The sequence below is a fragment of the Lactuca saligna genome, chromosome 9 (assembly GCF_052625555.1).
Source record: "Lactuca saligna cultivar CGN05327 chromosome 9, ASM5262555v1, whole genome shotgun sequence".
Lineage (NCBI taxonomy): Eukaryota > Viridiplantae > Streptophyta > Magnoliopsida > Asterales > Asteraceae > Lactuca > Lactuca saligna.
Genome location: NC_136425.1, coordinates 70,773,780 through 70,790,915, shown reverse-complemented (window position 1 = coordinate 70,790,915; position 17,136 = coordinate 70,773,780). Strand labels below are relative to the sequence as shown.

Sequence of the window (17,136 nt, the reverse complement as noted above, 5' to 3'; positions counted from 1 at the left end):
AGAACCTCCAGCAGCTCCCTAAGATGCTCATCATGCTGCCCTCGAGTCTTGGAATACACCAAGATATCATCTATGAACACAATGAACGAGTGATCGAGTATCGGTTCGCAGATTTGGTTCATCAGATCCATGAACACCGTTGGCGCGTTGGTGAGCCCAAATGACATCACCACGAACTCATAATGACCATAACGAGTCCGAAACGCGATCTTCTCCACGTCCTCCTCCCTTACCCTGACCTGGTGATATCCTGATCTCAAATCAATCTTTGAAAACCAAGATGCACCCTACAGCTGATCTAAAAGATCATCTATCCTCGGGAGCGGATAACGGTTCTTCACCGTTAACTTGTTCAGCTCCTTATAGTCAATGCACATCCTGCGCGAATCGTCATTCTTCCTGAAGAAAAGGATCGGTGCTCCCCAGGGTGAACTATACAGACGAATAAACTGCTTACCCAGCAGTTCCTGCAACTGAGATGACAACTCCTCCATCTCTGGTCGTGCCAATCGGTACGGTGCCTTAGTGATAAGGGCCGCACCCGACACTAGATCAATCTTGAACTCAACCTGCCTCTCCGGAGGCACTCTGAGTAACTCCTCCGGAAACACGTCAGCAAACTCTCTGATCACGGGAACCTCTGAAACTGAGGGCTGCTCCCTAACCTGCATATCTACCACATACGCTAAGTAACCGGCACACCCGCGCTAAATATACTGTCGAGCCGTGGCTGCCGAACAAAACCCTGATCCCAGCCTGGTGCCCTCACCATATACTACAAGTTCTCCCCCACTTGGGGTTCGAACCACCACCCATTGTCCCTCACAATCGATCATGGCGCCAAAACGGCTAAGCCAATCCATCCCTACAATCACGCACACTTCTCCCATGGGGATAGGAATCAAATCTATCAGGAAGGACACCCCGAAAATCTCCAACTCGCATCCCTGGTAGACCGAAGAAGCAGAAACCCCGTGCTCGTTAGCGATCGAAACTCGCAATGGACACTCAAGATCATCTATCGGCACACTGAACCTCCTAGACAAGGTCTAAGATACAAACGGCTGACTCACCCCCGAGTCAAATAATACCAAAGCAAGCAAAGAATTTACTAAAAACGTACCTAAGCACAGGTACAACCAGTAAGCATATTACAAATATAATAACTGAAATGGAAATATAGAAACATACCAGCAACCACATCCGGTGCTTCCTTGGCCTCCTTGGTCGTGAGTTGGAAGGCACGACCTTGAGCCTTCAGAGGCTCCACCTTGACTGGCCTCCCATCTCCAATCCTCACAGTAGCTGGCGCAGAACCCTGTGCCAGCTTGGCGCTGAGCTGCGGGCAGTTGGTCTTCACATGACCAACCTGATGACAGTGGTAAAAAATCCTCATATCTGCTATAGGGGCGGACTGACGGTAGTCCCTGGCAATGTTCCCCTCCTTGCCACATTTGTGGCACCCACCTCCTGCTCGACAATCCCCCGAATGAACCATGCCACACTTTCCACAAGAGCGGCTCTGATGACCCCCGAACCATGTATCAACAGTCTTAGACCGCTTAGTCACCGACTGAGACTGTTTCGGTGCCTAACGCTGCACCTTCAGCTGCAGCTCTATCTCCAACTCCTGCTGCCTCGCGGCTTCCTTAAGATCCAGGAGGGTATCACATCGCTGTGTAGACACAAACTGTCGAATATCAGTTTTGAGCATACTCAGATAACGAGTCATCTGAGACAGCTCTGAAGCAAACTCCAGGCAAAACATAGCCCTCTCTGTGAACATACGGGTAATCTCCTTCACAGACTCCCCATCCTGTCTCAATGTCAAAAACTCCTAAGCAAGCCACTCCCGCTCAACACGTGGAATGTAGCGGGTGCGAAACATATCCCGGAATTGCTCCCAAGTAACAACAGCCCGTTGATCATCAGTATACGACCCATTCGTCAACCTCCACCGGTCCTTTTCCCTAAGCCTCAGCAGGTTCAGGGAACACCTAACCTTCTGGTCAGCAGGACATGAGCACGTAAAGAAACAGCCCTCCACATCAGATAACCACCTCATAGCCCTAATCGCATCTTGTGTACCATCAAATGTCGGGGGCTTCGTATTATCGAAGTCTCGGTACTGGAAAGCCCTGCTAGCTCCTCCTCCAACCCCTGTTGCAGTTACAGTAGAAGTGGATGCAGCGACAGCTGTCTCTGCTAGAGCTGCATATCGCTCATCAAAGTACTCAACCATCGCGGTCTTAATCGACCCAAACATCTCTGGTAGTTGCGCTCGGAACGCAACAGCAATCTCGTCGTGCATAATCTCCCGGATCCTGGCATCCAACTCCTCGGTCCCTATCTATACCACGGGCTCAGGTGCTATCAGCACCTCCAACCCTCCGTCTCCCGACCCCGATCCTGATCCTGATCCTAATCCGGATCCAGAAGAAACACGTCTCGTCACCACCATACTGAAATATATATATACAAGTCATCAGATAAATAGCATAATGTCGGGAGAACAAAACCCACAAACCCTAGGGGTTGTGATTTCCTTGCTATGCGTATGGGTCCTGTGCTTTCAGTAGTATGGGCTCATACTACCTTCCACACCTACCCATATTTGTCTCGAGTATCACCACAACGCCCTAACAATATCATCAACATAGAAATGCATTCAACCCTCACTCCTAGAGGAATATCAACTATCTTGCATCCACTCCTAGAGGAATATCATCTATCTTGCATCTAGTCTCACCACTTCTCATGACCCACACATCCATGAAACTTCCATCATCCCCTGCAGCGTTAGTGCATGCTAGTTGCACATAACGCTGGACCCAATAGATTTTCGAATATCCAATCCTACCCGAAGGTCGAATCAACATTCTCAGGCTATAAGGTCTTTATTATGCACAACCGTGATGTATACACTAAACATCTACAGTTATGATGTCAATTCCACATACAAGAAACCCTAGGCAAACATGCGCCATATAATCAGGCAAATCTATCATGCGATTCCTGAAGATCCCTAGCCTAGCAGTAGCATGCTGTTCTAACATATCAGAATATCAAATAACTGTATGGTATTTTGGGGTTTACTTAGAGGCTCCGGCTGATTTGAGACTAGATTCACACGAGTGTTCTAAAAACTTACTTTCCAAAAATCTCCTTGATTTGAGACTGGATTCACACGAGTGTTCCTCCAACGCAAACCAAGGCTTTGATACCAACTTGTAACATCCATAAATTTTACGCCAAATTTAAACTTTTTCAATCTTAAATAAAATCAAAAAGCGTCTGTTTACAAATATGTTTTCAAATCAATATCCATCAGAGTGTCCCAAAATCATAACATAAGGATGAGGAGCAGTACGGTCACGCCTTCTCCTTGCCATTATATCCTGAAGTACCTGAAACAATAAACTAAAAACTGTAAGCCCGAGGGCTTAGTGAGCTACCCCCAAAATACCAATACCACACCAACAATACCATATCAGTAATGATCAATCAATCAACATCCACACTAGTCCATCGGCCTGACAGGACCGCCCTACCGGGCCTACAGTCTTTCTGGATCTATCCCAAGCCTTCGGTATGACTGGTCCACCACGTGGGCCGATAGTCTCCCCGGACCACTCATAGGGTATGTTGGCCTTCAGCACAAACCAGGACCGCCTCTACCCAACCAACAACAAAATAACCATGTGCGCATAACTATCATATACTAGCATATACAACATCAAACATATCCATCTCACTAATCATCAATCATACAATTCTCCTGTAACTAGAGTATCGACCTAGCAGTGACTATTATACCAATCCCTACAGATCATAAGAGCATAACATATTATCTACCTTGATTCCGATCTAACAGAGCATAACCACATGTAACATACCATAACAATAACAACTAAAGGGTCGGCCTTGGTGTCGTAGACCCTATCGATATAGTGAGGATAACTCACCTTGCAGATGTCGACTCGGAAGATAAACTCCAACTCTCGGGTCACTTGACACAGGCTCCACCACCTATTACCATAGTAAAATATACTCATAAGTCCTTAACCTTATAAGGTACTCCATAACCCATTAGTAAACCCTTGATAAAAGACAAAGTCCTCAGTCAAGGTCAATAGTCCATGTTGACCTTAACTCACCGAGTACCCTCGGCTACTCGCTGAGTTCCTTGAAACACTTTCCAACTCGTCGAGTCATCGGAGTGACTCCTTGAGTTCCTTCAATTCTCGATCAAACTTTAAGACCACCAGTCGAGTTTCCTCCTTGCAACTCGACGAATACACACGTATACATATCCTGGAGAAAACTCATCCGACTCGACAAGTTGTTCTTCAACTCGTCGAGTTTATGGCAATCATCATCGGAATCGCCGAGTTGTTCATCCAACTCGTCGAGTTCACAGCCATCTTTATCTGACTCGCTGAGTCAACCTTGCAACTCCTCGAGTCCATTCACTCCTTTTTTTCATACAGACCTACTTTGAGCCATGCAGCAGCTCCAATTCACAGATCCAAGCTTCTAAGGCATGTGTACCATGTAAAGTTGCAAACTTTACGTGCATGCATGGCTTTAAAGGCTCCAAATGCCAAATCTAAGCTCTTAATGGGGCTTCATGCTCAAGAAGGACCTTAATCATGATCAAAATTGTAATTTCATGCTTCTAGAATTCGAAGAGTGTCTAGATTTGAAGTTAGAACTTCAGATCTAGCCCATAGCTCATGATACCAACTTGATATTCCAAGATAACCCTAAAACTCAACCAATGGAAGAGATCTACAAGAAAGATGGCGATTTAGGTACCTCTGGAAGATGATTTCTGAGATGAGTGTTGATTCCCACACTCTAATGCTCCAATCTCCTTATCCTCCAAGTCTTCTCCTTCCAAAGATCCTCTTTTCAAGCTTCAAACACACACAAGGCACACACACACGAATATGGGCTCTCAAGGACTCTTTTAGAACTGTAAAGAGTTCCAAGGGAGACTAAGGTCCCTTTAAATAGGGTACAAACCCCGAGATTTAGTGTTTCATCTGCCAGCTCCTATTTGCCGAGTCCTAATATGGACTCGTCGAGTAGGTCACTTAACACGCGATCCTACCCCACTGGTACTCGACGGTTAAGGCAACCAACTCGTCGAGTAGGGCTTAACCTAAGAAATCTTATTTAAAACAATACCTGAGAATTGGGGTTTACACCCGTATTTGTCTCAAGGATCTTCACAAACCTCCTGGCCACAAGCCAAGAAACTTGGATATGCATACATCCAATAATCACTCTGTTAAGAGTATATAATCAATCCATAAAATGGCCCACTACTAACCAGACTAAATCATGAGACTTCCAATAACCCTGCAGCCGCCTTGTGTATGCTAATCATACATGACATACGATAGACAATAAAATAATTGATTCTATCGTATCCCACAACCAAACAAGGAACAAGAAATAAGGCTAAATCAAGCATTTTCAGGCTATAGAATCTTAGTTAGGTATAACTATTATGCACACAGTTAGCAACCACATTAATAATGTTAGTTACATATAGCATATCAAACATTCTCTTAAGCTATTTGGCATCATATATCACGATATTCTAGCACGCAATTCTTGAACATCCCTATCCTACAACTAGCATGCAATTCTAACACATCATCAATACACATAAACAAGTGTGGGTATCTTGGGGAATAACTTTCCTAGGCTCCGGATGATTGTATACATCGTATCCTCTCCTTTGATTTATTTAAATTTAATTATGAAAATATTTTGCAATTACATAGTTTCAGTCTAGAATCACACAAGTGTTCATCCAATTGTCTCAAAACAGGGCTCTTATACCAACTTCTAACATCCCAAAAATCATGATATTTTTTCATTTTAATAAAACATTTCCACATAACCATAAGATATAAAACATTGTTTTCAAATCAAATCAATATAATCACATTATCAAAATCTCTAAAAACACGAATCAACACGAGGATGTGTACGATCACACATTTGCCTTGTCCCTATCATATGATGTACCTAAAACACTAAAACGAACAAATATAATCCAAAGCTTAGTAAGTTCCACCAAAATACCCTACACAACATTACGCATATAAAGAATGCATATAAGACCCACATCACAACGCTGGACCACCACCTTAGCTTCCAGCAATAAGTTGTACTGCTCCTAAGCCTACATTAAAAGTTGGACTGCTCCCTTGGGCCTAGAGTATCACCTAGACCGACCGAATATCTTAACCTTCAGCACAAAGTAACACCGCCTCAAACTCAGCCACATTATGTCGACATATGCTCATTAATAAATAACCAACTAGCATAGGTAATCAGAATATATCTACCAGTAAAACGGATCACTACAGCATACCAACATCCTATGCGCATGGATACACAACATAATCTGATGGGTCGACATTGGTGCATTCGATCTACAAGCATAGTGAGAAACTCATCTCTCGATCTAGAAGATAATAGTAATGATGCTGATCCGATAACCAGCTCTACAGTTCACCTATACAAAAAACAGGGACCAAGTCTCAATCTACAACTCAACATACTCAATTAGACCTAGAGTCAAACTTGGTCAAAATGAATGGTCAATGGTTAAAAAGTCAACAGTCGGTCGCCATGACGTGGACAAGCATATGCCACATCGTGGGGATAATAAGACAAAAGCTTGTGAATCTGCCAAGCACCATGATGTGGCAACTTATCCACCACGTTGTGGGAACCTTCCAGACCAGCCAAATCCATTAAGCTCTTAATTCTTTCTTGGTTTATTCAAACTTTCTAGAATGCTTCTAAACCCCCAAAAGATCATAAAAATCACAACTTTATAGACAAGCATGTCAAATTCATGTCTTAAGCTCAACCTAGGTCAAAAGGTGTAAAATGGGGCTATGATCTCATCCACGAGTTCAAAACTCTATCAAACTTCAGATCCATCCCTCTAAACTATAAAGGGACTCTGGGGATCCATTAAGTTTGCAACTTATGGAACCCCAACTTTCCAACTAGCCTAAACATGAAGGACAACACAAAAAAACCCTAGATCTAAGCACATAGAGTCATAAATCTTGGACCTTGAGGACTTACAAAAGTCCAGAAAACGTGCACAAGGTGGATAGTGAGGCTTGCGAGCTGAGATAGTGCACTAAGACTCCTTGTCTTCTTCTTCTTGGCTAGAAATCACCCAAAAACTCAAAGACTTAAAAAGTGTAGCTAAGGTTTTAGTAAGGGAGGAAGAGAGGTGATGGAGGTTGAGGGTGTGCAAACCCTAGCCATCACATCCCTTAAATAGGGGCACAAAATTAGGAATTAGGTTTGTTATTAAACAGCTGCAACATTGTTGCAAAAACATTGCCACCTCGTGCCACCCCTTAAAGATGCACGCATCCTCAAACCATGGCCATGCTTGGGAACCCATTCCCAATGTCATGGCCACTAAGAATTCCAAACTTTAAACATTAATTTCTTAAATGAACATACCAGAAGCTTGTCGTTACACCATATAACCATAATGAAGCCAAATTAAGAAAATGATTTGGCCAAAAACTTTATCGGAATTTGTTAACTTGCATATAGGCATTTCGATTTTCTTGTCAAAGTCTACAAATTAGTCTGATCAGGAGAAGGAAGTGAGCCAAACTCTTGCAAGTTTACATCATATGGAGGATGCAACACATACGAGACATATGCATGCATGTTTGATTCTTACTGTTCTCTTTTACTGCTATTGTATTGTCCAGTTGGAGCTATCAAATGCCTGCTAAGGACTCTATTATTTCCGGAACTAAAATAAGAAAACTTTCCTCCATTAAACTTAACAATGTTTCCTGAAAATTTACAACTGAAACCTCCTCTATATCTACTATTATTGTTGATACTGAAATTATTAAAATTGCCTCCAAAGGATCTTCCTAATCCACGAAAATACTCCTACCTCCTTTGTTTCGTGGAAAACCACAAAAATGGAAATATAATCTAGAATCATTTCCATATTTATGACAAAATTAACATACACTAGTGGAAATTTAGGACGAGGAGGCTGATTCTTAACCACAATTAGAAAAAAAAATGCCAAAGTGCACCATCTAAGCTGCCCACATCAACCTACCCCAAGGCCAATGTGGGAGGTCAGTTGTAGAATACTAGGGATATTTTAGGTGTGCCAATGATTGAACCTTGGACATATTATGTGGAATTTCACTCCTCAGTTTCTACGCTTACATCATAGGGGTAATCATTATTACAAAGTTATAAAAAGCAGTGTTTAATCCTTGTAGACAATGAAGAGTTACATTAGATCTAACAACAAGATCACCTATTTACTTTAGTTGTTCATGAAGTCTCTCTCCATTTGATAACAATACAAAGCTATAGAGAGTTCACCTTGTGTGGCATTTTGAAGTTTATTTTATAACTGAGACTTCTTATAAAAAGCTTACTGTATATAAGATTTTTATAAGAGTTTCTATATTTGAGCAATACATATAGCCATTGGATCAACTAAAAAAATAGCATTCCTACAAGCTTGAACATAACCATCAACTTTCTACCATTGATAAAACTTGAATTGTGTTGAACTAATTACCTCCAAACAATGTAATTTTCTTGAGCAAACTAAGTACCTACAAAGTTTGTAATGTTTGTCACAAGAAATTGAATAATATTTCTTTCTTGATATATGATCTTCACTTTTACAAATGAACACTTTGAATAAAAGACAAATGTTCAAATAGATTATTTAAAGGACAAAAAATATGTTTATAAACATATGAGAAAACACTCTATAGATTCAAAAAAGATAGTCACAAATGTGTAATTAATCTATGATTTGAATAACATACTAACTAAGAAAATAGAAATCAAGAAGAAAAATGATTTGTATCATTATAGATGTTCTAATACCATAAATATAATGCAAAGAAAGAAAGAAGAAGGGAACATAATGATTTTGATTACTCAGTGTATACATACTCTTTCTAAAGTGCGAGAGAACAAATAGTTGGTTTATCATAATAGAACCTATCAAGTGTGTACATACTCTTTCTAAAGTGCAAAAGACGAGAGAATAAATAGTTGGTTGTTCATAATAGAACCTATCAACCATATAACGTTTTCTAACAACTACTTAACCAACTATAACTATATCTCTTACCTATATGTTGATACATTTTATAACTTCTTACATTTGTTGGGATATTTACACAAATAGTCCCTGCTAAAAAAATATCTTTACAAGATGGTTCTTTTATCTTACAAAATGGTCCTTGTTTTAATAGAAAATTACAAAAATATCGCCATATAGAAAAAAAAAATTATAAAAAGGTTCCAGTGTAAATTTATTTTTAAACGAATGGTCCTTATGTTTCATCAAATTACAAAAAAGGTCTCTTCTAAATAACAAAATTTACATAAATGGTTCCTTTGTTTCATAAAATTATAGATATATAGTCCCATTCTATTAGCAAATTTACATAAATGGTCCCTACGTTTCATAAAATTAAAATTATAGAAAGCTTCTCTACTTTTCAAAATTATAGAAATAATTTCTTCCAAAAGAAATATAATAGAAATTGTCAATACGTTTTGCAAAAATAAAGAAATTGTCATTGTCTAATAACAAATTTACAAAATTTTCCACATCTTAAAGGAATATTAGAAAATTGTGTGGAAAATAGAAAATTAATAAACTCGATACAACACGTAGGCTGCACCACTAGTTTATAATATGAGAATTTACCGGCAAAAAGTTCATAATGAAGCCTCCCTTCACAAATAATATAAAAAGGGGGGCCGAGACATACCTACAAAAAATCAAATGTGAGACACTATAAACATTAAATTTATTTTATAGTATTATCTTTTTATTCTAATAAAAGAATATATTTATTTTTCTTTTATTATCTTATTAGCATCCTAATTAATGTGATATCACTTATTAAGCTATTGATTATCCATTTCAATTTTCGAATTTTAAAATTTTCATTCTAATCATATTAAATTAATAACATTAAAATAAAAAATAAAATAAAATTAATAACGATTATAAGGTGACGTATATATTTAAATCAACAATTACAATTTGATATAACTAAAAATACCTCTTAATCAACAATTTATTAAAATGATTGATTAATAATTTTGAATTTTTAATACGAAAGTCTAATTAATTTGGTAACCATGGTTTCCAATGATTATAAAGTGGTTAGTTAAATATACAAATATTTACTACAAAGGAGTTATTTATATTTGTTTCTTTCAAATTTGATACTCTATTAACAAGCAATACATGTCGTTTTTCTTGAAAACTAGCTAAATGAATATACAATACAACAATCCTTGAATAAAACGACTAACGCTGCCATAAACAATTAAAAAGCAAACAAAACATCAATGTGGCATTTGGAAAGCATTCCTTGACGCAACATCTAATAAGTAATCAACTGACAACAATTTTGAAAAGATTAAACATAATGCCATTGACAAAAAGAATTAATGTAGATACTTTGAGTCCGAGTCTTAAAAAGCAAAAAGCAAAATGAAACTAATCTCGAAATCAATATGGCAAGCACGCACAGTCGTAGTATTGGCTGGTTGTGGCGTTGAGGCAGGGCAACGACGAGGGTGAGGACGGCTGAGGTTGATGTTCTTCGGTCGAAGGTCATGCTTCTCTAATTACCTATATCTTAGTTTCTATTGATTTTTCACTGAGAAAATAGTTTTTCTGATCTTTCAATGTTATCTTTTTCTTTTTTCTGCAACTTCTTTTCTTCTATTTTTTTCCTCATGTTTTATCTCTTTCAAATAATTACAGCATAATAATGTTGTTTACTTCTTTAAGGGATCGTTTTTATGAGGTATATGTAACGATCCAATTTTTCAAAGAAAATTTTCATTTTCAAATAACCAAACACATTTCCATAGTTTAAGAAATCCAATCATAATTGTTTTCAAAACATATATCAAATAAAACTTTTATTCCAAATATCAGAGTGTCCATAAAAAACACTTAGGAGAGAGTGCACGTCGTGCCATCACGCCTTGCTTTTGTCCTTGGAATCTGAGGTACCTTAAACAAATCCATAACCTATAAGCTAAATACTTAGTGAGTTTCCCAGAGCATACCACACACAATACGCACATCGTATATCTTGTTAGCTATAAAAGCTACATATAACACGTAAGCGAAACATACATAAACCTATAAGGATGTCATGGGCTACCCCACATGGTCTTTACCTAGGAATGTCATGGGCTACTCCATATGGTCTTACATCCAATGACATGAGTTACCCCACATTGTATTTATCTAGAAATGTCATAGGCTACCCCACATGATCTTACATCCAATGCTACAGGCTCCCCTCGGGGTCTTCTATGCAATAACACAAAATCACATAGCATATCAAATCACATAAATAACTAACACATATACCATAATCACATAATGGGCCGGCCTAGATGCCTAAGAGCCATGGGTATGGTGAGAAGACTCACCACTCGAATACTAAACTGGTAAGTTGAAGTCAATTATATCCCACACGATGCTCCTTCTTAACTGCCTATAATCATCTAGTGATTAACTTAGCACTATCTCATAAATACTCTCAAGTCAACCCTGGTCAAAGTCACGGTCCATAGTCAAGGTCAACAGTCCATGTTGACTTCAACTCGTCGAGTATAGGAGTTAGTGTGCATGGTCAAATCCATTTTTCTGTTGAAGGAGAATCCAATACCAGTACTCAAATAGTAAGTACCGAGAGTACGATAGTGATTAGTTGTCGAAGGCGAGGACCCAATTCTCTTTCTTTCTGAAATAATTGTTTTACTGTTATATAATACATTTCTCCACTAGAATCCAATGGAATTTCAAAATGAATAAATTTAGATTTGAAAATTATTTCAAGTCAAATAAAAAAGAAAAAATGCGTTGCAGAATGATCTATAAACCAATTGATACCATTTCATTCCTAAACTAAATTAGTAGTCCTGGAAGAATTGCAAGCGATAACACTTATTCCTATTTATTTTAAAATGATACCCGACGATAAAGACAATTCCCGTGAAAGTCTTTCATAGAAGTGAATGCTTCTTCTTACGAAGAAAATTACATTTCCTATTGATTTGTCCCCTGGACCTATTCTGATTCTAAATTATCCATCACTACCCAGCCACTTGTCGATATCCTTGCTTAACTCGTCAACTCACTGAGTCACTTGGGTGACTTGTTAAGTTCCTTAATGTTTGCGGCTTCAAACTCTCAACCGCAAACCCCTGGCCATAAACTCCTTGGCTAACTCATCGAGTCAATTAAAGGACTCGGCAAGTTCCTTTAGTCCTTCTTGTTTTCGGCCTTTTCAGTGGGATCTAGAGTCCCACACTTCAGATCTAGCCTTCCCTGGTGTAGATGTCATATAAACTTGCAAACTTTACATGCATGTAAGGCCTCACATGGCCATAACACCAAAACTAGCCTTCATACAAGGTTTTATTGCATGGAAAGAGGTTAAGCTACATAAAGGAAGCAACTCTGTGAAATTGGGGACCTAAGGAGGTCCAGATCTGGAACCATATCCTTGTGATACATCCAGATCTCAATTTGGACTCCATTTTCCCCAAAATGGTCATGTACTTGAAAGAGGAGAGATCTAAGAATCTATAGCTCAAGGTAACGGCTTTTTACCTTAAAATGGTGACCAATACAGTGTAGATGTCGGATCCACTGCTTCCCTTCTTGTTCCTTCGTCTAAATCCCTTCTTCAACACTCTAAGTTTGCTAAACCAAGCTCTTCCTCTCACTTAAGGTGGGTTTACAGCCGAAAACAGATCACTCTGGTATGACAAGGTGTTAAGGGAGGCGACAAGGGCAAATTATGACCCTTATATATGCTGCAATCCCCTAAATTAGGGTTTTCTCTTTACAGCTCCAACTCGCCGAGTCGGGCCTTCCGACTCGTCAAGTTGGTCCCGATCCACGTCCCAGATTAAATGCCCCTACTCGACGACTTGGACTCCCATAAAGATATGTTAGCTATTATTCTGAAACCAAAGGGTTTTTAGTTTAATGTAATTTGATGTTGTCCTCCCTCCTTAAGGTTGGGGGTTTGAGTCCCGTTGTAGACATATTCGATATTAAGAAGTAGTTTAAAAATAGATTAGATTTGTGGTTCACAAAACAATTATTATTTTGACATCATAAACTAATTTATAAACTTTGATATTTCTAATATAAAAACCAGGAGACAATTTATTCATAATCTATAAATAAGAAGATGAAAATAATGAGTGTATAAGGAGGAATTGAGGATGCAATTACGTTCTTATAAATAAGGTTGAGGTTATAATGGTCCATAATAAAAGTCATGCACGTATTATTCCACTAGATTATATATCGTGGGAAGCATGGTTAATTAAATTTTTATAGTAAAAATTCATAACTATTAATAAATTATTAATTAAGAGGTATATCAAAGTAACTTCAAATTTAACATATAATCACAAAAGGTAAATATTTCTATAAAAAGTTTGAAATCTATTATTTAAAACCTAAACATCATTGATTGTGATAATGATTTGTTTAATATATCTGCATGACACATGTCATAATATTAATAAGAGATTGTATTAGAATGACAGACAAAAAGATATTAAAACTATTATTTTATTAAAATAGAGATTTTTCTTTTGGAATTCATCCAATTTGAGAGGAAAATTTAGAAGGATTATATGGATCCAAAATCTTTTTTTTTCACATTACTTTCCTTTTATCAATTAAACCTGGAAACACCATTTTCTTCGATTCCTCACGTTGCCTCCATATCATTCTTTAAGTTGAACTCGGAAACAAAGCCTGAAGGCATTCGTCAATGTGGTTTATGGTCAACCATGTTTTGTTACAAGTTTTTCCATATATGTCAACGAAATTGGAGAAGATATGAAACATTATGAAATCTATAAATATCTCCAAGAGAATCATTACTTAATTTATTTAAAACTATACACTAGAATCTGAATATATTTATTAATTAAAAAAAAATGCCTCCGTCATGTCGAGTTAAAATGTTGCGGCGCCGAAACATATAAAACAAACAAAGTGCCGAAAACTTGTTTATTATTAATATCACGTCGGCTTTGTCCTCTTGCGATTACCAAAAGGCCTTCACCACCATGTTCGCACATACTAGAAAAGACATATGAATATTAAAATTACTTATATTTCCACGTTTTCATTTGACGTCATTTTCATTCAACACCCCTCATTTCTCTTTCCCTTGCCACCTCAACACCCTATATAAACCACCTTCCTTCTTCAACCATATCCAAAAAGACATTTGACATGGGAAGCCTAGGTGATTGGCCTGAACCAGTGGTATGTGTGCAATCTTTATCAGAAAAGGGTGAGCTTGTGATTCCTGGCCAATATATCAAGCCACAATCAGAAAGACCATCTTTTTGTCTAAAAGAAATGAATATACCAGTTATCGATATGACTAGTTTGATGACTTCACGTGAAGAGACTATGAAGCAGATTTCTGAGGCATGTCGTGAATGGGGCTTTTTCCAATTGGTGAATCATGGTGTGGGGATTGAATTAGTCGATAGGGTTCGGGAAATTTGGAGGGAGTTTTTTCATGAACCTATGGAAGTGAAGCAAAAGTATGCAAACACTCCAAAGACTTATGAAGGGTATGGGAGCAGATTAGGGGTTGAGAAAGGGGCAATTCTTGATTGGAGTGATTACTACTATCTCAACTATCTTCCTCTTTGTCATACAAAGTGGCCTGCCCATCCACCTTCCCTAAGGTAACTCGTTTAGATATTTCAGAGACTTAAATGCTTTTATTTATATTTCATGATTTTGTTTGTACTTTCTAAGAAAAAATGACCGAGGGTTTAATAATATAGAGTTTATTATTGGATCACTATATTTGTTTTTTTATTACAAACAAACTCTTAGGTGCTATTTGTTTTTTCTAAAAAACTACTACCGACCATTTATTGCTACGCCGCGCATCACATGCACAGCACTTGACCTTCGCAGCTGTTTGTTTTTTACACATGTGTTGCGTGACACATCACTTAACCATCTGCTTCACACATCTTCACATATTTCTTTAACTTATTGTAGCAGTCTGCAGAAGTTAAAAAACAAACAGACTTTTTATTATACTGTAACCGTTTGATCGTCCTCTTCTGCTACAGATGGTTGCAGAGGTGGTTCGTAGCTTTTAGATATTTTTGCTTCGAAAAAACAAACAGCACCTTAAATATTAGGTTTCATCTGATAGGATTATTTTTGCATGTACCGGAATAATGAAAGCTTGTTAGAATGAATGAAATTTGATTAATTAAACATATATAAATAGTATACTTATAATTTGTTAACAAAAAATTGTGTTTGATTATATATTGATACCAATATGGATTTTTGTAGGGAATTGATGGAGGAATACACGAACAAAATACTAAAGTTAGGTGCGGTTTTATTAAAAGTATTTTCGATAAACCTTGGATTAAAAGAAGATGCCCTTCAAAATGCATTTGGTGGCAAGGAAGTCGGAGCTTGCTTGAGAGCAAACTTCTATCCAAAGTGTCCACAACCGGATCTAACCCTTGGATTATCTTCTCACTCGGATCCTGGTGGCATGACCTTTCTACTCCCCGATGAGCAAGTCTCCGGACTCCAAATCCGAAAAGATAATCAGTGGGTGGCTATTAGACCTGCTCCTCATGCCATTATTGTAAACATTGGAGACCAACTTCAAGTAATATTCTTTCATCTGATCTATTCTTCTTTAGGGTTACATCAATGTCTCCTAAATGATAATTTTATCTGACTCAAGTACATGTGACAAGATCTCCAATCAAGTGGGCTTGGTCGGCCAAATGATGGATACCATACTTACCCATGAAAATAATAGAAAGTTTCATTCAAGATAAGTAAAAATAAAATAAAATAATTTGTTGTCCTTTTCAAGGGAATGAATAAAAGATTCAAACCCTTAAGAAGATAAGTCCAGCTGAATGAAGAAATATAATAATGAATTTAATCTTTGTACGTTTTTGTTTATTAATTTATTATATACTCATCTAGAATAATTGTAACTGAAAGTCAACTTAAGTCCACAATATCTAATATTATATTTAGTTAATAAGGGAGTTTTTTCATTTAAAGTGATTCTTACATGAAAGTAGTTTTAGTAATAAAACTTGTTCACAAAAATATCGGTCGATAAACATATTTAAATAATCGTGTGTTCTATGGTCATAATGAGGTTAGGCTTTAATTTGTAAGCCAAAACGGCATAAAAATATTAAAGTTCCTGTGTTTGATATTGTAGGTTCTAAGCAATTCAATATATAAAAGCGTGGAGCACCGAGTGGTAGCGAACCCAGATAAACAACGACTCTCTTTGGCTTATTTCTATAATCCAAAAAATGATATTCTTATTCAACCAATATCTGAGCTTATCACATTGAAAACACCTGCCCTTTATCCACCGATGACGTTTGAAGAATACAGACGTTTCATACGAACCAAGGGTCCACGAGGCAAATTTCAAGTCGAGTCATTAAAATCCCAAAGATAGCATGTATGTATCACGCATATGTCATTTTGAGCTTATTATAACAAGGTTACTTACAGCTTATAATATTGTTATATAATAGTTTATTGTGCAAAATAAGATGTAGATGTATAATAAAGTTGTATACCATAAACTGTAGTTGTGTAAATTTAATTCAAAGTTATTAAATTATGTTATATAATATGTATTTTTTTCCCAAAATATGTTCTAGATTCTTATTAAAGTCCAGATATATATATATATATATATATATATATATATATATATATATATATATATATATATATATATATATATATATATATATATATATATATATATATTTTCCTTTAAGTTAAAGTGATAAGGGAGATGTTGATAAAGTTCTTTTTAACAACTTAGACTTTTTTATTAACCAAACTTATCAAGAAAGTAGACAAAGAGGATAACTACAAGAAATTACATTAACTAGATTTTCGAGCCAAGTTGTCTAGTTAACCAACACATTTTCGATGATAATGAACAATTCAAACTATGA

The 17,136-nt window shown here is 37.2% G+C and overlaps 1 protein-coding gene across 1 annotated transcript; it reads left to right on the top strand.

Moving 5' to 3' along the window:
• The first annotated feature begins 14,343 nt into the window (after positions 1 to 14,343).
• On the top strand, positions 14,344 to 16,787 carry LOC145018072 (jasmonate-induced oxygenase 2-like). The gene is made up of 3 exons (XM_078976000.1): positions 14,344 to 14,835; positions 15,467 to 15,797; positions 16,374 to 16,787. The coding sequence occupies exons 1-3, from the start codon at positions 14,369 to 14,371 to the stop codon at positions 16,620 to 16,622; spliced, it is 1,047 nt and encodes a 348-aa protein (XP_078832126.1). The 5' UTR covers positions 14,344 to 14,368; the 3' UTR covers positions 16,623 to 16,787.
• The last annotated feature ends 349 nt before the right edge of the window (positions 16,788 to 17,136 follow it).